The sequence below is a fragment of the Nanorana parkeri genome, unplaced genomic scaffold, assembly GCF_000935625.1.
Source record: "Nanorana parkeri isolate BGI_ZX_2015 unplaced genomic scaffold, ASM93562v1 scaffold322, whole genome shotgun sequence".
In the NCBI taxonomy this organism is placed as follows: domain Eukaryota; kingdom Metazoa; phylum Chordata; class Amphibia; order Anura; family Dicroglossidae; genus Nanorana; species Nanorana parkeri.
Window position 1 is genome coordinate 19125 of NW_017306590.1, and position 26686 is coordinate 45810.

At 40.0% G+C, this 26686-nt stretch overlaps 1 protein-coding gene across 1 annotated transcript in view; it reads left to right on the forward strand.

The window, feature by feature from the left end:
* The first annotated feature begins 492 nt into the window (after nt 1-492).
* Nucleotides 493-26686, forward strand: part of KAT6B (lysine acetyltransferase 6B) — a 56075-nt gene continuing 29881 nt past the window's right edge. Inside the window, exons 1-11 of the mRNA XM_018558152.1 lie at nt 493-699; nt 1091-1199; nt 4759-4874; nt 4976-5057; nt 5297-5429; nt 9638-10584; nt 15797-15921; nt 17829-17944; nt 18768-18909; nt 19693-19854; nt 21471-21564. Of these exons, the coding sequence (XP_018413654.1) occupies nt 493-699; nt 1091-1199; nt 4759-4874; nt 4976-5057; nt 5297-5429; nt 9638-10584; nt 15797-15921; nt 17829-17944; nt 18768-18909; nt 19693-19854; nt 21471-21564 (2233 nt within the window). The remainder of the gene's footprint in view (nt 700-1090; nt 1200-4758; nt 4875-4975; nt 5058-5296; nt 5430-9637; nt 10585-15796; nt 15922-17828; nt 17945-18767; nt 18910-19692; nt 19855-21470; nt 21565-26686) is intronic.

Consider the following 26686-nt stretch of genomic DNA (forward strand, 5'->3'; position numbering starts at 1 on the left):
GACATGCTGAATCTGCCCCAAATCAACTCGTGTAGTATTTTGTGTGACGCGCATATTTCTGCTTGCGCCAAAATACCCAGGTGTGAACAGGGGCCATAGAACTGAATGGGATTTCTGGGGTCGAGCATTTTGTCAATGTGCTTAGGCTGGGTTCACACATTTCTACGTGTGGTTTTGATGCACTTTTTTTGCACGTTTTCACATGCGTTTTATGTGCATAATTTCGGTCGCACATGTTTGAAATGCAAACATGAGCCAACCTGCACAAAAACACAGCAAACGTGTGTGTTCAAGCGTTTCCTATTGAGTCTATGGGGCCAGAAAGAGCTGTAATATGACAAAAAAAAGTTCATGTACTTTTTCAGTGACAAACGTTTTGCTTATTGCGACAAAATGCTCAGATGTGAACAAGGCCATAGAAATTAATGGGATTTATTTTTTTTGTGTGCATATTTTCTGAAATTTTTTGTAGGGCAGAAAAAGCTCTACAAAATGCTCAGTGTGAACCAGGCCTTCACACTGAGCAGTGCAACCGCTGCGGGGATATGGGGGAGCGTTGGTGCCGCAGCAGGCGCAAAGGGGAGCAATGGAGGCATGGGGAATACAGAGGCACAGCAGCTGACCGGGCTCTGCAAGGAATCCCCACAAAACTGTCTTGACCTGAAAAGTGGAGACCTGTATCAAATAGAACACAAATGGGTAGCCACTGCCAGCTGCAGGACCATCATAGAGAGAACACTAGTGTAATAAAATGGGAAAACCTGCGCCAATGGCTAACTGGAGAGCCTTTCAGAAATAAATAATATGTGGCACGAATCTACCAGAAGCTGTTTATAGTAGAACATTCCAAATTTGAGCGACAAACTATAGCAGAGAGGAAGGAGACATACATTGTTTGACAGGGCCAATTGTCTTCATTCTAAGCTGCATCAAACTGGTTTGAGCTGCTTATATATTCCCATTGACTTGGATGTGGAGAGAAGCAGTTCTCACACTTTCAAATGTCTGTTGTTACAGGCCCTACATTTCTTACCTTTACTTAAAACTACTAATTACCTTTTTATTTTTCCACTTTTTTTTTTCCAAACAGCCCAGAGCAGATCCTATACCCATCTGTAGTTTCTGTCTTGGGACAAAGGAATCCAACCGTGAAAAGAAGCCTGAGGAGTTGATCTCCTGTGCTGACTGTGGGAGCAGTGGTATGTTGGCTTTTACGTAAAAACGTCTGCCTTTAAATCACGTCTGATGTTTTCAATGTTTTTTTACTGTTTAATAGGTACACTTTATAATTTAAGTATATTCAAATGCTAAGAGGTACACTCATGGAACACTTTAAGTAGTGTCTAAAATGATGTAGCCCAGTAGTCCACACTCCTATCTTTGATACAGATCTCATATGACAAACAGTAGCAGCGTTTGCACAGTAACTGTATGCCGCGACATATCAATTCCTTAAATGTTTTTGCCCTCTCTCCATACACAGGCTATTTACTACAAGCTAAGGCCCTTTCACATGGGCTAATGTCGATCTATAGGGAATCTGTTGTAAATGGACATGTGATCTATCCCTGTGAAACACAACTCTGATCCGTCTGTTTCTCCGGACCTGGCCGGAGGTGGGGGTAAAGCTGGCCACAGACCTTACAACCATCGCAAGACAAAATCGCAAGACCTTTTGTCTTGCGATGGTTGTAAGGTAAATAAAAAGACGTACGATCTGCCCATCTTGGAAAGGCAGATCGTACTTGCGATCATCGCAAGCCTGCCCTGCTGAGGGGCGGGCTTGCGATGACCACAATGCTGATCGGGCAGTGTGCGTTTGCGCACACCGGCCCGTGTGGCAATTATCTTACGATCATGCCACAAACCAGCCGAAAATCCTACGATTCTCGGCTGGTTTTCGAACATGTTCGTAAGACAAAAGTCGTGCGACCGTACAGTAGAAAAAGGACACCTTTCTCTGCACAGTGCCGGAAAATTTTAGAGGACAAACCAGTGCACTGCCTGTGAAGTTAGTTTAAAGAACATCTATCATTAAAAGGTTTTTAGCTATATGTCTAAATGAAAAAATAGTTCATTCAAATGGTCATCAGATAGTTTGGTAGATTCCAGATAAGTGTAGTTTCTGGTTACTTGAGAGTTACTATTAAAAATAAGTCTAACTAATGCCGTACCCCACACTATACTATACCATTCCATAACATAAACTCTGTATTGATTTCATATTAATATTGAAATGCAGTAATCAAAAGCAGATACACCTTGAACAAATGAAAACAAATAGGCACACAATCATTTCCAGGATAATACATACCACAGATCAGCAGAACCGTAAGTACACGGGATTTTTTTTTTTCTGGTTGAATACCAGATAAGAGCGTTTCCTTCATTTTTAAATATCAACCAAAGCCAAGCAGTGTATAACATTGTTGCCTCTGTGAAGCAACTTGTGCTCTTTGCTGCAGTACATATTCTCCCTCTTGCTTAGCCCTAGATGTTGTATCTGTAGATGAAAGCATGTTCAGTATAAAACAGATTAAACTGATCTGAAAATGTAAGGGTATGTTTGATTTCAGAAGTCGTCACAACCATTTAATGAGTGAGACATTTGATCTATTATGTTTCACTCGCTTACTGATTGATTTAACCTGTGCCGAATTAATTAAGCTAAAGACTTGCTAAACATCAGTTCATTAAGTTAAATGATATCAAGTCATTGAAATCCCAAGCTAGACACATGTTTATGGATTCTGTAGAAGTAAGCTGTTCTAGCATTTCAGTAGTTAAGTCATGGGGTAGAAAACCAAACCTTTTATTCTTCTTGTGCTCACAGCGGAGAGAGAACTCCACACGACTTTCATGGATCAGCTTTCTTCAGCATTAGCAGCTGATCCTCGCTCTGCCTCATTAAGATCAAATTATCCTTAATTAGCTCCTCCGATGTCCCACGTAATGTGCTGTGTTTAGAAGCCGCTTCAGAATTAAGTCACTGTTCTTCCCTCTAATCGTGTGGGAGCAGTGCACTAATCTCTTCTGTCTGACTGCTCACTTCACAGGGGGTGCCTAACAGGCCTGACCCAAGATAGAACGGTTAAATCTAGTATCTGTATTTTGCTGAATTAAGATCCTGCAATTCCCTGGGCTGTTATTGAGTAAGAATGTTATACGTTCCTCATAGTGCAATCATTTTCATGTAGTTTTATTCCCTAGGGCTATAGCTAACATTACGCAAACATTTGCTGTTGCTCATCCGAGGCCACTCATTTTACACTAGTCACTTTCTCGTAGTCTTGTAAGAAATGAAGTTCCGTGTTAAATTGGATAATATTTGCTATTCCCTCTACCATATAATCTGATAAGTCTTTGATTTACACTGTCAGAAGAAACATACTGTAGATCCAAATAAACATGTAGTAGATCAGTTTGCGGTAATGTTTTCGTTCAGCTTATACCAAATTAAAGAGCAGTTACTGCAGACTATATAGGGACACATTCCAACCATACAGCTGATGTTTCTAGTAGTTGGTTTGATTGCTTACAACCAAACAGTCCACCATCTATTGTTTCCATTGACTAAATGTCATACAGCTCACCTCTTCATCATAAAGATCTGAAACTTCTCCCATATTTGAGAGTTTTTTTAATGGAACTTGATGCAGTTCACAAAACCTGAGACTGCAGTCATCTGCTGTATTGTGGCACTAATAACTTAAACCCACACAAAGCAATTCTCCAGGGCATTCTTAAGGTGCCCACACACCTTGCGATTAGCGTAAGGTGTGTGGGAGCCATGCGACCTCTGCTACTGTAAGGTCGCACAACTTTTATCTTAGGAACATGTTCGAAAACCCACCGAGAATTTTCGGCGAGTGTGTAGCATGTTCGTAAGATAAAAGCAGGACGGGCCGGTGTGCGCAAGTGCACACTGCCCGTTCAGCATTGCGGTCATCGGAAGCCCGCCCCTCAGTGGGGCGTGCTTGCGATCATCGCAAGTACGATCTGCCTGTCCAAGATATGCAGATCGTACGTTTTTTTTAAATTACCTTACAACCATCGCAAGACAAAAGTCTTGCGATTAATTGTAAGGTGTGTGGCCCAGCCTTAGATATTTTCTTTAAGACCATTGTCTCCACTATATCAAAAGGCAGCTGAAAAGCAATTAATTATTATGATTGATTGATTTGTAAAGTATATAACTCTTATTCTAAAACAGATTTGAATAGGGAATATCAGAGTTGATTAAATCAACGATGGCCAAAGTTCCTAAGCAACTGCACTTGAGCCACTGTTTTATTTCAATGGAAGTGGATGATTCTTTAGAAGTACCTGTTGATTCCTACTTTTTACTAATTGGCTTCTGAGTTACAACAAAGTCCAGCTGTGTAATAAATCAAAGAGTGCCATGATATGCTTTTTCCATCCTAATTTCCTGATTTTCAATACTGAACATTATTTTTTTTCTGGTGGAACTCCAGAAACTCCTGCCAGACTTTTTTAAGATTAGGGTTCAGGCTGCAGCATCTTCAATGCCCCTCTGTCCCTTGTGGATTTAGGTAACACTCCCACTGTTCTCTCCACACACACAAATTGGCCCTGACCCTTTGTGACATTGAGTATTTTGACTTCCTCATAGCTCACCAATGGTGATTATCACTTAGTGTGTTGCCGTGCAGGTATGCTTTTATGATCTGTTTTTGCTTTCTGTTTTTTCTTGGGCGCACTCTATAACATTACTCTTTGTACTTTCTTACTCTCTAGGTCATCCATCATGTTTAAAATTCTGTCCAGAGCTCACCTCTAACGTAAAAGCACTGAGGTGGCAGTGCATTGAATGCAAAACTTGCAGTGCCTGTAGGATTCAAGGCAAAAATGCAGTGAGTTCTCTAATGCTGTTCACATTAATTTGCTCGGTGAATTACTTAAGATATATTGGGTTAAGATGCTGGTGACCAACCTTTCACTTACTCATTTGCAGGATAATATGCTTTTTTGCGACTCTTGTGATAGGGGATTTCACATGGAATGCTGTGACCCACCTCTGGCCCGCATGCCAAAAGGTACATTTTCCTTCTAAGTGTTCTATAAATTTGATTCAAAGCATATTTGCTCTTGGGAAGGTCCTCTTTGATTAAGGTTCCATACTGTTGTTGAATAAGTGTATGTTTTTGTAAAAAAAAGAGCTGTGTGTTTTTTTTTTAATGGCAAGCAATAAAGTCATAAATATCCATAAACTGATTTAAAATGCATTTCAATTGTTGCAACACAATTGCAGCCATATAATGATGTCTCTTTTTAGGTATGTGGATTTGTCACGTCTGCCGGCCAAAGAAAAATGGTCGTAAAATCATTCAAGAGAAAGCTGCACAAATCAAGAGGCGATACGCAAAACCCATTGGCAGACCAAAAAACAAATTAAAGCAACGCATGTTGTATGTATTCCTTTTGTGTTTTTATATTTGTTTGTTTGTCTTTATCCTTGAATAGCTTTAGACTCTGATGGGAGCACATTACTGCAGAGATACTTTTGTAGGTATATCTATAGCTGATATCCTAGACATGTACTCTGTTGTCTGATTACCAGAGTTTCTACATCTGCCTTCAGATGTCTTTCAGTTGGTATTAACATTCTGTTTATTTTTTCACCTGGATTTTCATATCAAATCTGTCAAATCTGATTTTCGCACACTGTCTTCTACGGAGAGATTGTGCTAAACCATAAGGTGAAGGCTATGACGGATGGGTATCCAAGGCATTTTGGTCTAGATAAACTGCTGAGCTTCCCTGAACACTATCATCCTACTTTTGTTCCTCCTGGGGCTTGGTTCAATATAGATCTTTGGTGAAGGAATTCCATGTGACCTAACTACTAGTTACATACTGTATACCATATGGAATTGCTTCTCAATGGTTTTTTTTTTTTTTTATCATACAGGCTTTTTCTTGCAATGATTGTGTGACCAATGGCACTCCCTAAGTTTAAGTTTTCGTTCTGAACGAAAAGACAAATAAATGCTTAATGTAGTGTTCTACTCTTTTCTGTAGTGCTGATCCTGAATAAAAATACAGGATCAGGACTCGAAAGGTTATTTTGTATCTATATTTAGTAGAAAAAAAATGTTTGGTATGAAACTGCTTCTACGATACTAATACCACATTTCATGGTTCTTGGTGGGTCCTAAAGTATTGGTATCTGTTTCTGGTGGGGATGCAAAGAAATTTAAGGCGCCGAAACATATCAGCCAAAAATAGCACTTTGGGCAAAATGCCGAAAGTACAATTTTTCGTCCGAAATTGCCGTGCATCCCTAGTTTCTCTCCTCCCCACTGAACGTTGCTCTGTGTCACCTATGACACAGAGCTGCGTCCAATGGAGAGAAGATAAACTTTCAGGAGGCTGGGTGGGGAGGAAAGCGTTGAGCGTGTCACAGGAGCCATGACCGATCAGGATGGAAAGCGGATGGATGGATTAGGCCAAGCCGGCAGTGCGGGGATGGAATCAGCGGTCACCTGTGTCACAAGTGGCTGAGCTCTCCCCCCCGCACTGCCTGCTCAGCCTCCTGTGACAGCGAGTCAGGATGTATATTTAGTGTGTCCCCAATTATGAATGAACAGGAAGTGCTCTACATCACTTCCTGTTCATTCATGATTGTGAACATGGCAACTCATGCTATAGCCTCAATTTATGAATGGACAGGAGTATAGAGGATCCCTGTTCATTATAACAGGGGCTGCAGAAAAAGAGACTGAGGACTCTGTGTCCTCACACTCTCTTACTGTTTTAAAAGGGAACTATCAGGGGTCTGTTTAGATCCCTGATATTTCCCCAGAGTCCCAACAGAAAAGTAAAAAACAATGATTAGTAGATCTAGATATCAATGCAACTGTAGTTGTAGGCGGTTCACTGCTTTTCCTGTTCACTGAGGACATATTATAGAAAGTATACAAATCTGTTCCCTGTGAAATGTACACATTGCGGTTTTAGCAAACTTTAATGCAAGTTCTTTTTTCTGGTCTTAAGAATCATTGTGTGCTTTACTACCATGTCCGTTCTTAAACTGACTGGAGAAGTAGGAGGGTCTGCCATCTTTGTCACCGCCTGAGTTATCTGAGGCGTTTAAATGAAAAATGGAACCCTGACCCGGGTCCTTTTAACCTTGAAGGCTCTTAAAATGTTTTTAGCCAGAATTTAAAAAGGCTAGTGTCCGAGTATACCTTTACAATGACTCCTGACACGAAGCACACTGCTGTGAAAATCAGTTAACCAATTTCTTTCTGTGCAAGAAATTAGATTTTTTGGAAGTTCTTTTTGAGCATGGTGTAATGATTGCGTCAGCTATCCTTGTCACAAGGAAGGGACATTCAGCCTTACTCTGGTCTTAAAATGTTCATTTCAATATGAATTTATAACAATAAATGAGAAATGGTTGTGTTGCAAGTGTGGATAGCATCATTATTTTAGTAATCATATTCTTAGTTTTTTTACTTTTAAAAATCAGGGAGCTACATCCATTGTAAGTGATTTTAATCAGCATTTTTTTTAAACATATGATGTGGAAGGTTTAGAACCTCTGTCAAGCTTTTATTGTTGTATGTGTTCTTGCAGAAGAGATTCACCCTCTCTATTTCTTCTTGTGACCATTGTTCCCAGTAGAAATAGAGAAAGTAATGGAAAACCCAACATTTTTGAGTTGTCACAGGTACAAAGGGAGAGGAGATCTCCCTAAGCGTGTACCCGTTCGGGCGACAAATATCCAATAGGGAATACCCGCTCACTTTAGAGAGATATTCTGCTATGTCTTTGGAACAAGAAGTAAAGGGAAATCTTCCCCAGAAAGACAGGCAGGAAAAAGACTGCAATTTCAATGCATTGAATCTTGAATAAAGAAACCGTGCTTGAAAAAGCATTTTAAGAATAGATTTAATTGATTTCATCTAAACTGTCATTAGCAACTAATTTGATAGGAAATGTTACCTATGAAAGACATCCGCTTGAAGGAGGACACACAGCTAACTACTAGGGGTGCAGCGATAACGATACTAGTATCAGTGCCGATCCCGAGTATTTGGGTGAGTACTCGTACTCGCCCAAATGCTACGATACTTACCCCCCGATACCAGAACTTCCAGTCAGAAGGCGATTTCCCCTGACCAGACATGCCGCAAAGGAACATGTAGCTGGCTTCCCAGCTCATCAGGAAGCCGGGCGGCAGATAATGACTAGCCGTTTGGCTTCCTGAAACCGGCTCCATGCTGATCGGGTGTAGCTGGCCAATCAGCATGGAGACGGCTAAACAGCAAGGAGCTGGCTTCCCAGGCAATCAAGAAGCTGGGCGTCTGGTAATGACATGCCGCCTGGCTTGGCGGTATCGGTACTCTGTATCCGCATATAAATATCGGTACTCTGACTCGATACCGAAAAAACTGTATCGGTGCATCACTACTAACTACAGTCTCAAGCCAAAGAATTTAGTAGATGATTCTTCAGTGAGTTTGCTTATTTACAGGTGGAATGGTTAGACATATGCCAGTTTTCCTATTTATCAAGAAATCACTTAGATCGTAATATAGTGCTCTGAGACATAATTTTTGTGTCACATCCAGTAGTCCTCTGAACAAGTATGATTTGATGGAAGGGTAGTTCATGGAAAGTGTTTTTCTTCAGCAAAAATGTCACTACAATTTTTAGTTTTTTTTTAACCTACATCTACACAGATCAAAAGCCTTTTGAATCAATGTAGATGTTTTTATACCGTAAAGTGATATTTAAGTAGTATTAAAGGCTGATCGTTTTTTACCTTGATGCATTCTCTGCTTTAAGGTAAAGAAGATCAAGAGGATGCTGAGGGCAGAGGAGATGTAGGCGCCTTCTGCCATCAATCACCCTGTAGGGAGGTGAGGAGGGGTGTGGCCTGTCACAGGGCTGTGTGCATCTATGGACGCACACAGGCGTGTGGCCTGTCACAGGGCTGTGTGCATCTATAGACTCACACAGCCACTGCAGGAACAAGCATGCATGGGTGCCTCCATAGCAGCCACTTAGCTGCTGGCAGCACCCGGGTGGGGGGGATGAGTGCTGCGGGGACCCACGAGAAAATGAGTAGAAGCTTTTTGAAGAAAAAGAACAGACAATTTATAAGACGTTGTGCCTCCTAGATGGAACAATAAAATAAACCCGGAAGCATTAATATCACTTTAGGTTTAGCTTTTTAAACTATTACAGATGCTGATTATATCATACAATGGATACTGCATAATTAATTCTTACCATTTTAAATCCAGACTTCGTTCAAATAATTCAATTGGCCAGATTTTTTAGGGGTACAGAAGAACCATAAAGATAGCTGAACTCCATGAGTCCAGAATCCATGACCTCTCACAGAAATACTACTTGTAGGCAATTTAAGAACACCATGGCCTAACTGTTTTTGCCATAGTTCTCTTTAGGGTCACAGGAGGACATATACTAATGTCCTGCTGTGACCCAAAACTCAGCATATAGCAGGCTAATATACATTGTATTATTTCCCAAATGTACTGATTATTTTTCTAATTTACTGTCGTATTTCTGAAACCTGGGTTGTTTTTTATTCTTTTTGTTTTCAGTTTTTTTGTTTCTAAAATCTCTGTGTTACTTACAGGTGTATGCCCAATGATGGAACATCTGTGAACTCAATACCAGGAAGGGGGCCATCTGGTAGGAGTCAAAAAAATAAAATGTGTCCCACCACACTGCCATCTGGTCATGCTGCATCTGTGAAGGACCCCATCAGCAGCCTGGCTGCATCTGACCTCATTTGGCCTGGCCCCCATCCCATCACTTCCACCCTCACTTCCACCTGTTCCCCACTCAAAGTTAACAAGAAAACCAAAGGGCTAATTGACGGCCTCACTAAGTTTTTCACTCCATCACCTGAGGGACGCAAATTTCGCAGGCGAATGGTAGACTTTTCTGTGCACTATCGTCCCAGGAAAAAACATAATGACCCAGACTCTTGCACTCTCCATAGGCTGGCTACGGGTACCACTCATGGCCTAAGCAGCCCACCTCTTCCCTCACAACTTGCTCCCCCTCCTGCTCACTCACATATCTCTTCCCTGTCTGGCTACAGCCCTACCTCACAGCAATCCAGCAACTCTACCACGTCTAATTCACCCCAGAGTTCCTCAAGTCACTCCAGTGCCCCGTCCCTAAGAAGCCTACCTAGTAACAGTCAATTGAAGGGGCTGTTTGATGGACTGTCCCATATCTATGCTACTCAGGGCCAGCCACGCCAAAAAAGCAACCCAAGCTATGCACCTCCAAAGCGCCTTCGCCAAAAAGGCAGACTGTACACCTCAACCCACTTCTTTGGCAAAAGGGACGCAAGGAGTAGGCTCCTTCTTTCCCACTCCAGCCCTCCAAGCTGGGCAGTGCCTCGGGGTCGGGCTTTGAAAGCCATCGCTCAATACAAACGCTCATCATTCCTTATAAAACACAGGACACTAGGCAGGTTAAAGTACAAAGTGGGACCTATAGGGGCGGGAGCCAGGACACCAGGAAAGGTCAGCTTGGCAGACAGAAGGACTAAGACCGTCCAGGACGATGGTAAGCAGAGGCTTGAGAACCCTTTCCTCAGTACTTTTATGTTGCACTTGAGCTTAGTATTTAAACGTTTTTTGTAACATGCTGTGTCACTTGCCTTTTAATGGTAGTGCTACTAATGCAGTCTCTTCCTCCCTGATTAGATGCAGTCTCTTCCTCCCTGATTAGACAGCTTTTTAAGTCTAATTTCTCAATAGAGCTCAAGCTGAGGCATACACAGAAGCTAGTTATACAATGATAGCATGCTTCACACTGCATATGTACCTATTTGACAAGAAGGTGTCTCTTTGCATTTTGAAGTTTGAAAATGTGTGAACAAATCTGTAGTAGTTGGGTCATGGTTTCAGTAGGTCAGGTGCCACACATGGAAGTCTAACATTTCAGATGTAGATCAAGGTTTTGCATTGCCTTTAGGCTCCTGAGGCCAATAACATTTGTGGGCAAATGCATTTGTATATGCCTAGTTGTTTATTTGACCAACATACAAGGATGGTACAGTACAATTATCTAAAAGAAATTGCTTACCCAAATGTAGTGTATAATTGAATATATCTAGTTTAAATGCGCCCCAGAATACACACAAGTGGAAGAGCAAAAATAGTAACACAAAGTCATGGAAATTGTTGTAGATATTTACTACCATCCTCTTTGGCTTGGTTTTTTATTCTTTTGTAGTTGGCAATGCTAGTTTCTCTGTTGTGTAACCTTGATTCTTTGAAACTTTAGGACCCTTTAAAATATCATATTTAAATAGAACCCGTGCTGAAAAAACTGCCGACCTTTTCTTCAAAATGAAAGTTGCTTGGCTGCTACTGACTCAAATACTTTTGAGTTGCTGACCTGAAACAATCAGCAGAACTGGTCTTCATGCTTGTGTTATGTCTGTTATTGGATTGTCATAACAGCAAGGCAACTAAAAATTTTATAAAGTTAAGTCAGCAACAGCAGCCTCCATATGTTCTCACTAATGGTTTCTTAAATTACTGTGTTATTACTAGCACAGGCAAAATTATTATGTTGCTTCATACTTTATGTTCCCCTTTCTAGTTTTGGCAAAAAGATCTTGGTTTAAGGACTGATTTGTGGACTTCAGCTTAGCTCATCTTGTGTTACTTAACCTTTAAATGGTTTAAACTCCCTCTTTCCACATAGTGTGCTCATGTTCTGCCTGGTCTTTCTTACCATTTGATCAATGCTATAGAATAGTTCAGCTATTACCACCTCCCTGGCCTCCATATCTTCATTGCTTTGCTTTGGCTTTTTGGCATGGCTGGTTCAACTTCCTCCCATCTTTCTTGGCTGGCTCCATATTTTGCATACAGCATTGTACCCAACTCTAACTCTGCTTTTCATCAGCTCATCGCATGCACATTTTTCTATGTCTTGAATCATTGCTTGCTTTTATCCCAGTGCATTCCACCAAATAACAGTTGACCTTTTTCTTTAACTTGCACTGATAACTTGCAGTACAGGGCAAAATATATACTCTATATATATGCCTTTGGAAAATGTTTTGTTCTACTGAAGTTATTTTATTATTGTTTAAACATTTCTGTAAACATTCATATAATGTATGTGCATTTAGTAGTTCTTAAAAATGATATCTCAAGTCTTTTAAAACATAAACATTTGCATCTCCTCTGCAATTCAATGTTAACTGATATTCGTTAGTAGACAATGCTGAAAAGGAGGTGGTGGGGAAGATGAGCAATGTTTTCTTATGGTTTTAAAAATATTTCTTCCATGGCGTTGCTAAGAGGTTATGTCTGGCAAGCACAGCTGGTATCCAGTGGTCCTGCAGGGTGGAAGCTGGACAAAGACAGGTGTGGATCTAGTTATATGGCACCCAACACATATGTCTTCCTCCTGTTTTCTGTCTCTGGCTTTCTCACTTTCCTTTTATCTTCTCAGGAGCGTGTGTGCCCATTCACACCAGACTGTGCTCCATGCTCTCTAGTCTGGAAAATGCATCTGTTCGTTAAAATCCAAATTTATTCAGAAGACTAGTTCCCAGCAGATTCTTTGGTTTGGCGTATACTAGAAGAATTAATTGCATTCATTTTGAATAGGGATGCACCAATACCGCTTTTTCGATATTGAGTACCATTTTTTTTAACCAAAATACCGATACTGGAAGTCCGATTAGGGAAGCCCGGCAGCGTGTTATGACTCGTTGCCCGGCTTCCTAATTAGCCGGTAAGCTGCTCCATGCTCCCTTGTCACCAGGTGACACGTAAGCATGGAGCCGGCTTTCTGGCCAATTGGACTTTTTTGCACATATTGGATTTAATATTAGAATTATTTCACCAAACAATAATTTATATCACTTTGATCATCATCCATCTTTCTATGGAAAATTATCTTTTTATCGCATGTATATATATTAAATCAAGATTTCAGGAATTTATATTAATTTGCATTTTTATATATATTTGCGTACACTATCATCCATTCATTAATATGATAATTTATATTGCACGTTAGCACTTTTTTATGTATTGCACTTTTATAATCCGTATTATATAGTTGCTACTGAAGCATTGACTAACACGCTTGTTCACAGGTTACACACATTGGCACCAAATCACTTATGAGAGATTAATGAAATATTTATGCACATTAATCAGTAGTGCCCTGACATTACTTTACAGTAGGCTTATCTGACCTGCTAAAATCTTAAAAATGCATTCAAGTTCCCTGAGTTTAGTGTCACTTTAATGGTGAGAAAGATTCTTCACTCTAACAGATAAGTGAAAATCAAACACAAGGACAGGGCAAACCTTCCCCATCATCTTCATTTGCAGCACATGGTCTTCTAAAAAAGGACAGGGGCTATTTATAAAGCATACCATACAGAGCATAAAATGTATATTTTACGAGTGACTGTAGACAGCTATATTTTACATTTCATATGTTCTCGTTGCTGATTCTTATGACCTCAGTGATTTAGTTAAGATGGAAAATTTGGATAACATCACATATTATGTTGCCATTTATTTTTCTGTACTCAAATTGTCCTTGTTGAGCGTTTTATATTTTGTGACTATTCCAGTGTTGACTGATGTTTGCATCTCTATACTGCCATTAAGGAAAGCTTTTTGGTGGTGGTTTATTTTTTTTAAAGTGCTCTCCTGAAGAAGCTCCAATAAACATGCAATAAAGCTGAACTCTGGAGCAAAAACTTAAATTTAAATATATTGCTCAATATCACCAAAGGATATAAATCCACTTTACATGCACCCAGTGTTTTTGCAAAACCAGATATTCCCATATAAAAGTTGCGGTGAGATCATCACTGTGATGCACATAGCCTGTCCAGAGAGCAGAGATGTGAGAGATACCCAGCAAGTTTTCCCAATACACATTGCCTGCAAAAAAAACTACAGGGGAAGTGGATAGAAGACCAGTAACCCTGCGCAAGGAGAGAGAGAGAAAGCTTGAGTAACCAGTCTTTATTACAGGAAGCTCCTGTAGGGGCAAAGTACAGGAGTTTCATGGTAAACAGCCCTGGAAGAAATGCACAGAGCACACCATAATTCAAGTAAGAAGACTTATCTTGTATTAAGATAATATTTTTCTAATTCTGGAGCTTTTGCTTCCAGAGCCGTTTTTAGCGTTTTTGAACACGTGTTAAAATGCACCTTTTAAGGCCTGAAGACTATTTAAAACCTCCCAGAATTATATATTTCCTGAAAGCAGAGACCCTGTAAAAAATTTTAAAATATAAGCGTAACTGTGTACCCCAAATTTTCAGTTCAAATACACTTATGTTAATTTTAGTGTACATGAAGACAATATATTACCCAGTTTTTTGTGGTTATAAGATGAGGCGGCGCTGAGTTGGTCAGTGTTCAATCTCATGTGAGCTGCAGTGTAACCCATTTGTCTCGGAATTACTTGTACTCCCTGCCCCTTAATGAACGCCGAGAAAAGGATTTAACAGCAAGTCAAAAATCCTGTTTTTCTGATGGAGGTCACCATTTTTTTCATTCACGCTGCAAACTAACTTCAGAGCAATATACGGCTTGTGAGGTTTTTGCCTTGGAACTAGTATACAGCTTGTATCTCACTGGCACCTTCCAGCAGGTGGGTTTTTATTTCATTAAAGTCCCATTTTTAATATAAATAAAAGTGGAAACAGGACACCAGCTGTGTTTGATGTGTGTGTGTTTTCATGATGCAGAGATAGACACCGGCACTCCAAGTCAAGTATGTCTATTTATTCACGTACATGCTGCAAAGCAAAATCACTAGGTGCAACATTTCAGGGTCTCACAGGATACCCTTCACCAGGCAAACAACTTGGATCCTGTGAGACCCTGAAATGTTGCACCTAGTGCTTTTGCTTTGCAACATGTACGTAAATAAATAGACGTACTTGACTTGCCTTGGAGTGCCGATGTCTATCTCTGCATCTATATATTTTGGCGGTAGCCATCCACCGACATCCACTGCACCCATTTCTTCACTGATGGAACAGCAGTTTTGATGGAGATGGAAAAAAGTGCAACAGATTCCTCCATCTATGCTAAACTGTGTGGATGGAGGAATCTCCCACTGGGCCAAGCTTCAGGATCTTGTTAGTTGGCCCTTCTGGCTCTCAAAATACCTGAACAATGCCTGCATCCAATCAGATTGTTCAGGTATTTTGACAGCCAGCGGGGCCGACTAGCAAGATACTGAAGCTTGGCCCAGTGGCAGATACTTGGTGACTGGTTAGCTTCACAGGTCTTCACCGAGCCTATACTGACCAGGTGCACTCTGAGACCTAAGATTTGCCTACTGCCTGAATACTGGTGTAAAAATACTGTCTGCACTGCTATTACTGTTCACTGGATTTAGAATAAAAGCTCTATTACTATCATCATATATATATAGTGTGCCACTAAGCCTTGTTCACCCCAAGCACGTTCCAGGCGCAGAGCAGTTACAGACCGGAGCAAAACTGCGTCCAATGTATTCCAATGGTATTTTTTAGCTCCAGTTCACACCGCAGCATTACGTTCCAGAGCCGGTAAAAACTCATGCAGATCTGCTCTGCATTTGGTGTGAACAAGGCCTTAATGATTTTATGATTTAAGAGATGAGATCTTCCAATGTGACTCTTCTGTGCATAAAGCTTTGTTACTGTGATGTTGGTCTCCCTACACCTTTCTCAGTTGAGTACTTACAATGTGTCTGAGCCTTTCAGTGGTCTTTCTGCTTTAAACATCAGATGCTGACTTGAAGATGGATATCAAGCAAGAAAGGTGGGATTTGATCTGTGTTCCAGAAAAACCAGACTTTGTCTCCCAGGAAGATGTTGACCTATTCAGACAAGCACGGGAACAGTCCTTTGAGGTGATTATTGCTACACTGCAAAGATTTAGCTTTTAGCAGGACTTTATATTCATGTATTGAACTTTAAATTTTTTGTAAATTTAGATGTTAGAAACTGGGGGGGGGGGAGTTATAGGTCTCAAAAAATATACACAAGCAGCCACTATTCTAATTGAGAATACTGTTGTGTACCTCCTAACACCCAGCTTACTTGGAGTTGATGCTTATATAGTACTTCTGAATTAGGGAGTTAGAAAATGTGTTGATCAAATCATAGGTTATTAAGGCCAGGAGATGGGGAACTCAAAAGTGCCGAGCAGTGGCTATTGGAGAGGACACGTAGGGCAATGTTCTCATCTGAAATATGGCTGACGCTTTCATCGCAGAGAAGGTACATTAGACCTTTCCTAAAACTGAACTACAGACACAAAATTGTTCATATTTGTATAGCACTTGTGAGAGATCATCATGCACAGTACATCATTACACTTGAGAGAAGCACAAATGCCATTGGTGAGCCAGCAGAGAAGGAGGAAGAAGACCCCAGACACCCTTGACTATCTTTTTAAGTGTCAGCACAAGAGCGCAGGTGGAACAGGTGTGGTGTGTATGTGGCTAAATATGTATTTAAAGAAAAAAAGTTGCATGGACATGTACTTGTTAACCTAAATAGTTTTAGATAGCGTTGGTGTTTTTTTTTTTAGGGGTGGGTCTGCTTTAAAAAAAGGGCTCAGGGGAGTCGCTTTATTTTTCTGCTTGCTTTCCGTACTAAAAACCATGCACAGTAATCTACCTGAGCCGAGGTCTTGGCAACAAAAACTCATATGTTAGAGTAACTTTGAACATGTGTGACACACAGAGCGTGGATGGATCCTTAATGCTTTTGGTTCTGGTAGCAGTTGCTGCTAACCTGCATCTCCTCCTACAAAGAATCCCAGCTGTTTTTGAGTTGGGATCTCTCTTCCTGTGTCAGTAAGAAGCTTCTCAGCTATTCAGGGCTAGCTATGACTCTCATGCTAGTGCACTGTCTTCCACATTTTATAAAAAGTCACCAACTGTAAAAAGTTTAGATAAGGAATTCTGACACCGATATTCAGGATGCTTGGTCTATGTCCATACATAACAACAAGAAATTGAAGCCAGACACTACCAGGCAATCAGCATTCTCTGTAGAAGGCCAGCAATGGTAGCCTCTGTATGCCTTTCACAATATGTATAGTTTAAGTGCTTAAGGGATTGTATTTACTTTCTGTAGCTTATTTAGTATCCTGCAGTTATCTGTGGATGCACTGACAAACTAGTAAATGGCAAGGAAAAAACTAGTATAGGTGCCAACATCTTGCTATTCAGCAATATTGGAATCGGCTGGGGGCAGAGAAATGTATCACTCATCAGGATCTCCATCGGAAAAAAATAGAAAAATTCATGACAGAGTCTCCGCAGTTTGGGGGGCTGGGTGAACCCATCATTGGCTGTGCAGTGAGCCTAAAGTGAAATTTAACCACTTGGTGAGCGGAGTGTTAAACCCCATTCCTGTCCAGACCATTTTGTCTGTATTCAGCGGTGCAGTACTTGGACTGTCATTTATACCAAGATTTTGGAAGAGCCAAAAGGTACCTACAAGATCAGATTGGGTAAGGCAGGTTAATTGTATCATGGAATCTGAAAAGTGGATAGCAATGGGTAGAGAGAATCACGATGCGTTCCTTGGATACTTGGATTAATTACAGTTCGATGAACCTTCTTTTTTTTTTTATTTCTTAATAGCTCCTTTTCCTTCATAGACCCCTAATAGGACTTTAAAATACAACTAGCTTTTGCATGGCAACGATTTATAAGAACAATAAACTATATGATAATCTATAGAATCTATTTTATTTACATGTGTAATGGTGTTTTTAATTCTTATGCCAATTTTTGTTTGGTAGAAAATAGGATGTCAAACATTTGATGACCACACTGGACGATACCCTTCATTTATTGAGTTTGGAAAGTATGAAATCCAGACATGGTACTCCTCGCCTTATCCACAGGAATATGCAAGGTGAGAGCTGAGCAATATCCCATGTACACACACACTTCCCAAAAGGAGAAACAAAATTCGTTTTAGATTGAAGTATTAAGAAAATTTGCATTATCTGTTTGCTTTTTTTGTTATCATTGTTTAATGTGAAATATGTGGTATTCTGATAACTGTGGTTAATATTTGTAATGAATAGCATTCAGTACATTTCATTTTTTTTTTTACTTTTCTCGAGAATTTCTTTCTGGTCTCTGTATGAATGTAACTCTTACATGCAGATCAGCTGCCCAGCGATATTGTCAGTGACATGAAAATGATTCAAACCATGGGAATAAAAAGGTAACCATTAAATACTCTTCTGGCAGTGTAATAGTTGGTCATACCTTTTTGGTTCTGTCACTATGGCTGGGCAGTTGGTTTGAAGGTAAATGTCAAATTAATATATAGAAAGGCATGTGAAATAGAAAAGGAGGTAATATACTGAATACTATTATTACATCTAGTTAGGTGAAAATACTATTTTATATGACGGTAGTCCCTAACACCTGAAAATAAAAAATGTTTTAAAAAAACCTTGCATGTCTAAAGCTGAGACAAAAGTTTTTAAACTTCTTGATAATAGAAAAGTGGAACTGTGTCTCTCATGAACCTGCTCTCCTTTCTAATGTCAGCTGCAGCTAGGTCACAACAATAGAAGGAATGAAAAGACATGCTTAGGACAGGTTAACTGCATCTGTGCCTTCCTTAGTGTTTTTGTGTCTGCCACAGCTGGAGGCAAAGGCCACTTGTGTTATCTGAAAAAATAATGTTTAGTTCTTGATCCTTTTTTTTTTTTTTAAATCAGATTACCGAAGCTTTACCTGTGCGAGTTCTGTCTGAAGTATATGAAGAGCAAGAATATCCTACTGCGGCACTTAAAGAAGTGTGGCTGGTTCCACCCTCCTGCCAATGAAATTTACCGGAAAGATGACCTATCAGTGTTTGAGGTATGTGGGCAAGTATATTCTCTGGAGGGCCACATAGAAATTATTTCTCCCAATGTTAAAACATATATACATATCTCTTGGTCTACCTTATATTCTGTTACAACCACCGCTTTATGTATTTGCACATACCTTCCTGAGACTTGTCTGTACGGGCAGTATGACAACATACTGACTAGTTGTTATTCAATAAAGATAGTGTGCAACTCGATAAATCTGACTCGGAGGATAATCCAATGTAGTGTCTAGAGTGAAAAGACATTCCTATCTTTGCCATTAACGGGGTAACATAGCCACCTTACCTCTTGAGAAGGCGGTGTGGAAAGAAAGATTAGAGAGCAGTGCTGGGAAATTTAGCACCAGACTGTACCAATATACAGAAAACAGCAGGAGTGAGACTGAAGATGCCAAGTGTGCACAGATTAAGCTGTAACAAGGCTAATCTTACACTTTTGTAGTCAGAAATACAGCATAACACAGTGAAATGTAATTATATAGATATGCAGTGTAACCAAAACAGCAGAAATCAGGAAAATGACACTGGATGTGGCAGCACACCTTACATAAACAAATTTATGTCTTGGTAACATCATACAGTAACTCGCATACTGGGAAAGGCAGTATTTTGTAATGGTTTATGGTTATGTAGTTGCAAACCAAATCTTTACTACCCATGTATATGTTTATGACTAGGTTTGCAAGATTGCAGTTTTATATACACATCATAAATTGTTAGGTGTTGGGCAATGCTTATTATAAATGTTTTTTGTGTAACTGTTGTTCTAGGTGGATGGTAACATAAGTAAAATCTACTGCCAAAATTTGTGTTTGCTGGCCAAGCTGTTTCTGGATCACAAAACATTATATTATGACGTTGAGCCGTTCCTTTTCTATGTTCTTACTAAAAATGACAAGAAGGGCTGTCATTTGGTTGGATACTTCTCTAAGGTAGGTTTTCTAATGCTTTATTCCGAATACGCTGTGTGTTGAATGAACCCTGAGCTGAGCTGAAAAGAATGACTCAGAACAGCACAGTGAAAGGCATGCTTCCAAGGACACATTTTATGTGTTGCTGTTTTAGCACCGTACTTGTAAATGCAGATGGATTTCATTGTGTCTTGTGTTTTTGTGCTCACGAGGAACAATATTTGCAAGCACATTGGCATTTACCAATTCCTAATGGACATCTTCAACCTGGGTTTGCAGATTTGGAGAACTTAACTGAAGTTCGCGTTTCACAACTCACCAGATGATTATAACATTGTTGTACATAACACTTGTGCTATTAAGTTTTATTAAGCCATGGAAATAATTTTCACTGTCTTGCCTGTTCCTGTTTAAGATGGCATGTGCTTTATGTATATACCAATTATAATTGCTAATATAGCAAGGAGGCTTAGAGCTAGCCAACAAGACAGAAATGTTGGCAATTATGGCAGGGAGATTTTACAGTTGGATTATCCATGACATAGAAGAAAACTGTTTGAGAAGTGAAGCACTCTTGAACTCGGTAGGAGTCCAAATGAGGTGTTATTTGGTTCAATTATTTTTCATTGGCTGTTCTCAGACACACTATAGCCTTGGTTAGTTTTCGTGGTTACATAATTAAAGTTAAAGGAAAGAAAGCTTTTTTTTTTTTTTTTATCCAGTGGTTTACAATAAATACAACTATAGAACCTGCTCCAATTGCAGGTCTGATTCCAACCCAGTGACTAGAGCAGGCGCTATATTCACATTTACATTTCCTTCCCAGGAGCCTTATCGCTAACTATGCAGGTTAATTTTCTCCTGCTTCCCACCCCCCAAAGCCTAGATGAATTCCCCTCGGAACCCCTGAAATGCATTGTCTTTATTTTACCATAACTAACATATCTGGACTGAAGTTAACAGTTAGCACGTTCCTCCTCCTTTATGCAAGAAACCAGGGGTTGACTTGGCCCACCAGGCTCAATCTATAATTAAAAGGGATTGAGTTGGACCTTTAAACATTATAATGGTCCGTCTGCGTGGCTATATCCTCCAAACGCCCACTTTTACCTTTTATGTAGCATTGTTCAGGCAGCCTTTAAGATGCCATGTAACTAACTCGGTGTTAGATGAGAGCAGGTTGGAATTTGTAACAGGAAATCACAAAGAAAATGCAGCCACTTCTATTAAAGACTAGCTCCAGGGGAAAAAAAATATTTTCCCCTTGTGAATACAGTGGTGAAGGCGTAAAACTTCTTCTGTTGTTTTTTTCTTGTTGTCTCTGACTTTGTAAAGATTTCCTTTCTCCAGGCTTAAAGACAGACCGCAATAAAAGCTTGATGAGATCCTAACCCTTCCTTCCATTTCAACTTCTTTTTTTTTTTTTTTTACAGTCTCTATCCTTATTGGAGAGGCTTCCAATCACTTCTTGTCCCTCTGGCTCCCTCACTGTCACTGGACAGGATGTGAGGTGAAATCTTCCCAATGGAGATACAAATGGCAATAAAATAACAGACCCTTCCTTATACTTCCTTATTGAACAAACCTGCTTGTTCTTTCATGTGTTAGAGATTTAACCCAGTCTTCTCTTTTTACAGGAGAAACTTTGCCAGCAGAAGTACAATGTGTCATGTATCATGATTTTGCCTCAGTATCAGCGGCAAGGATTTGGAAGGTTCCTCATTGATTTCAGTAAGTTTTTTTTATCCCTCTCCGTTCCTTCAAGGCCTTTAGGGATTCGTTAGACCATTAGAAGCTCTAGTAGCATGCCACGTGTCAAGAGCAGAACATAGATCAAGTAATGCTATTGATCATTGTCATGTTTGATTCTTTGTATATTGTGGATTCTTTGAAGCACTTAAGTCATTCTTTGATACTCCTCTGTATTCGGAAGACGTCGAGCTCTCACGTTCTTGCTGTATGCAGCTGCATGATACAAGTATTATTTTTAAGTGATTTAAAGGCTTCTTGATGTACAGATAAGTACGCCTACCTTGTAAGGTTAAAAGAATGTAATATGTAAGTGGTGTCTTAGAAAATAAGCATGTTCCACTTCAGTGTGATCTATTAGATGTAGGTTTTATTAGGTTTTTATAGCAAAAACAATTCTATAATCTGAGATCTTTTAAAAAAAAAAACCATAATGTATTACTACATAATAAGATACATATAAGAAAAACAACTTTTTCAGGTAAAAAAAAAAACCCAGCAGCCTCTTCCTTGATTTTGTAGCTGAATCCCAGGCTGTTCTGGAGGCAAGCATTGTGATAGTGGCTAAACTCGCCATGCCCTTCCTGCCTATTGCACATTCTTATTGGCCAGTGCTGCAGTTCATCATAGTAATGGGTGATTAGGAATGTGCGGGGGTAAGAGGCGATGGCAAACTCACACTACTCCGAGGTCAGAGCTTTTCAGTCGCAATGGCCTGGCATTCAGCTGCAAGAGTAAAGGTTTAGCTTTAAAACTGTAGCAATTCGTCCTTCTTTCTTCCTTTTTTTTTTTTTATGTGATGCCTTTACGATCATAAATGTCCAAAATTCCAATTTAAGTTTTGCATAACATGAAGTTGACTATTTTATATAGCCATGACAGTTATCACTGCTTAGAGTCCTAGATTTTCATGTCAGAATCATTAGAACTGTTAAGTCATGTAGCCTTTCAATAAATATACTTTAGCCTACAACACTGCTTAGTGTTATAGTTTAAAGAAAGCATTTAACCATCCATTTAAATAAATTAATTGTTATTCTTAAAATAACGTCTTAAGCCTAATCATCGAGTTTTTACCGTGTGTTAAAATGAATCCCACGACTCCTGCATTGTGAACTATCAAAGCAGGATTTCATACATCTGTGCTCAGGAGATAAAGCCATGCGGAAGGTGAAGCATAAAGAAGAGATCTGCATTGCGTGTAAAATCTCACCCTAGTAATGGAGACCTTCCTCCTCCTCTCCCTCCCTCCCTTCTTTTCCCTGTACTGTCAGAACTCATTGCTTAAGCTGATCTTGGCAGCTGTGTACTTGTGCTGTAGCTCTTTTGTCTGTTTGAGCTCTTGGCAGTGCATGTGTCTGAATTGTGCATGTTAGTCTGGGCACTGTAACTGCGTCTGCTATGAAGCTGATTTTGTGGGAAACCGAGGATGCTGCTTGCTCACTGACACATAATAAAGATAGAATTCAAGTAGAACTGTGAAGCTGGACCCCAGAACTATGACCATTACTTAAGTAAACATGGGTATAATTGTCCGTGTGCTGCTTGAATGCTTTGATTTGTCTATAGATTAGCGTTTTCTACATTGTGTCTCAAGGGCTGTCTGAACGTTTATTGCGGGTTTGTGAAGGTGTTTAATGAGGTTGGCTGAGTGTAATTACAGGAAGTCAGACTGCTTTGCCCCCCTGGTGTTTGTCGTGTCCCCTCTAAGTGCCTCTTAATAACACTGACAGCCTGCAGCGCTTTCTCATTATCTCTCTCCTGCGCTGCCAGATTCTTGTCTTTTACTTAACCTTTTTTCCCCTGCATACTGTAATATGTTTTGCATGCAGCACACAGGAGGAGCATTACTAACTCAGAGTTATATATACTAATACAGGAGCTGTAGGATATTGACACGCATTCGAAGCAATATGATTTAATCTACTGAGTGCTTTCTATCTGAAATATAGAACCTATTGTATGCAGCAGCACCTCTGTTTCTCTTATCAGAATGGTGCTTCAGTCACTGCATATTATACATTTTTGCTAGTAAGCATAATGGTTTAAGGCTTTCTGTAATCCTCCTTTCTGCAGAATAGCTTTTCCATTTCCAAAGGTTTTATGATCCTCATATTTACAGAACAGGATTGTACGCTCATTGTTTCTTTGCTACTTCTTTTTTTTTTTTTATCTGCCAGTCATTTTACGCAGATGCATGTGTTTTGTCTGCCTGATGACCGTGGCAGTGATATTGAAACTGAATTTAAAGAACTTATGCTTTTAATGAATTACTAGGGTTTGGTCCCAGACCACCTATGTAACACTTTGAAGTCCCTTCTGGCAGTTTACATAAGAACACTGACCTAATCTGGGTGACAGCACTACAGTATATATCTACTGTAGGCCATTCAACATTGTCCCCCTGCTGGAGGAAGGGGTAGTCACTGGCAGGAGCAGCAGGTATTTAAATAAATCTTAGTTTAATGCAGATTAAGAAAGTGTAATATGCCATTTTGTAAACAATGCATGCCCTGTTTTAGTCCTGTACTTGCAAATAGCTATATACTAACATACAAAAGCTAGGGGAATTCGACCATGGCTGCACAATGCCGAAACACAATCTCCTGTTGCTCAAAGTATTGATTAATTAGGCAGGTCTGTAGGCATCTTAAACCGATCCCCAGTAAACCAAAACACACAGAATTATGAGATATTGGTGTTTATATTTAAGGCCAAAATATGTAAGCTCAGCACCCAAGCCAATGGTTCTCATGTCTGGTTAGTCCTAAACTAACATGCTGCAGAATTTAGACATTTAAGGTTAACATGCATGAGTAAAGCAACAGTTGTTCTTTTAAACTGAACCTTAGACTTGTTCTCCCTCTTCTCTTTGCTTGGGACCACAATGGCTAGTGTGTGGTAACTGACCACTCAGGCACTGAGCACTGTCATATGATAGTACAGAGAGAGTCATTAGCCCTTGGCACATAACAGAAATTCCTATCCACCAATCCCCAAGCTACTCCATCTTACACAAAGCTATGGATTCTCTCTCTGCTCTCATGTGACTGCGCTAGGTGCCGGCTTCCTCAAAGATGTTCTGTCATCTGAAAGCCCTGAAGAGATTTATTTGTAGTTGCTGTGATTGTTTTATTTTTGCTGACCTTCACCATCATTTTCTGTCGTCATCATCTCCCAATAAAATAGATTTTTCCAAGAAATCTGTCTTATAATGTGTATATATAAGTTTCAGTTGAGCCATCCTGGGGATCATGAGGGACAGGCTTCATATAGTTAAAGTAGTCTTAAACTCCACCTTTTTTTTTAAAGAATGAATCCAAATCAAACAAATATACATTGCCCAGTTTAGTATTACACTTTTTGCCCAAATAGTCATGTTTCCAAACAGCTGCCTCTAACTTTCTCAGCATCACTTACCTGAACTTCCTATCCAGTCCGAGAGCACAAAGGACAGTGTAGTCTCCAGCAGCTGCATAACTACTAGCTTAGAGGAGGGAGGGAGGAAAGAGGGAGAGGGGGGCAGGGGAGTGTCTTGCCTTGCTGTGCCTGTGTTTGTGGACACAAACACAACTTACTAGTACACACAAGGATGGCTCCATAGGACCCTGCAAGGCAAAGAAAACAGGATATCAGTGCCAGTGTTTAGAGGATCAGCTGATGCTGCAGAGAAAAAACTTTTATACATAAATTAAGCAGCATCCATTTGTAAGGGATTTAATCAGCATTTGAAATAGCTAAAAAACCTTTTGACTTTAATATTACTTTAAGAATCAGTTTGGTTACCTTATTGGCTGTCCCCTTATATTTATAAGTAATATTGACAACTCGTTTATTCAAAAACACCAATGCACTTCCTATAGTCTAGACTAGGGATTTACCGATACCGGTTTTTCGGCATCGAGTAAGAGTACCGATATATTTTTTTTCAGTACTCGCCGATAGTGAATACCGATATTGGCATCCTGGGATACTGTTGGGCCGGCTTATCAGGAAGCTGGTGTTCTATATAAAAAACACCGTCTTCACGTTCACAGGCAGTCTGGCTTCCATGACCCTTCACTTGTTGATAGACCGCCTGACTTCCTAACAAATCAGGAAGCCGGGCAACGGGTCATGACATGCCACCCGGCTTTCTAAATTGTCACTAAGACAGGCTCCCTATCAACAAGTGAAGTTGACTTCCTAGCCAATCAGGGAGGCGGGTCATGACGTGCCACCTGGCTTCCTGATTGGTCAGGAAGCCAGGCTGATAGCAACAAGTGATGCCGGCTTTCTAGCCAATCCGTAAGTCGGGCTGCCTAGCAACGAGTGAAGCCAGCTTTCTAGCCAATCAGGAAGCCGGCGCCCAGCTTTCTGATTGGCCGGAAAGTTGGCTCCATGCTCCCTCTGACCGGATTTCCGGTATCGGGGTAATTATCGGAGCATTTGGGCGAGTAAGAGTAATCGCTCAAATACTCGTTATAGGCACCAATATCGGTATCCATATTGGTGTCATCCATGTTTTTAAGGTTCTTCTAAGCCTTTTATTGCAGTCCTGCCAAGTGCAAGACTGTATGGGCTGCTAGAGCTTTTTCTGGTTGATAATTGATCCCAGAAGGCAGAAGCTGTTCACAACTTCAGTATCCTAATATCATCTGATTATGCATACTGTAATTTTTGTGACATTGGGGTACCTTTTGTTTACATTTTTCTTTCAATCTTTAATAATGTTTAGCACTGCAAACCATAAAAAAAAATGGAAACATGATGGCATTTACAAGAGTGTACGTAAAAAAAACCCTACACTAAAAGAGAATAGTCTTTTTATTGTCACTTCATGAGCAGCCCTTATTTTGGCTGTCATAAGCATACAAGTGGCAACATTGTTCCTGCAGGACTTTAGCTGTGATATTGCTTTACTACCTAAACTTGTATAGCTGTATAACCACCAAGCCACTAAAAAAAGCATATTCACGATTGTGGGCTGTGTACCATTTGCAGTCTCAGGAGTTTTAGTTTGAAGGAGGTGATCATTAGCCTGTCAGTACTGACCATGCCTACCTAACTTGAATAGTTTAAAGAAATGTAGCCCTATTTCTCATGAGTTTTCTACAGGATCAAA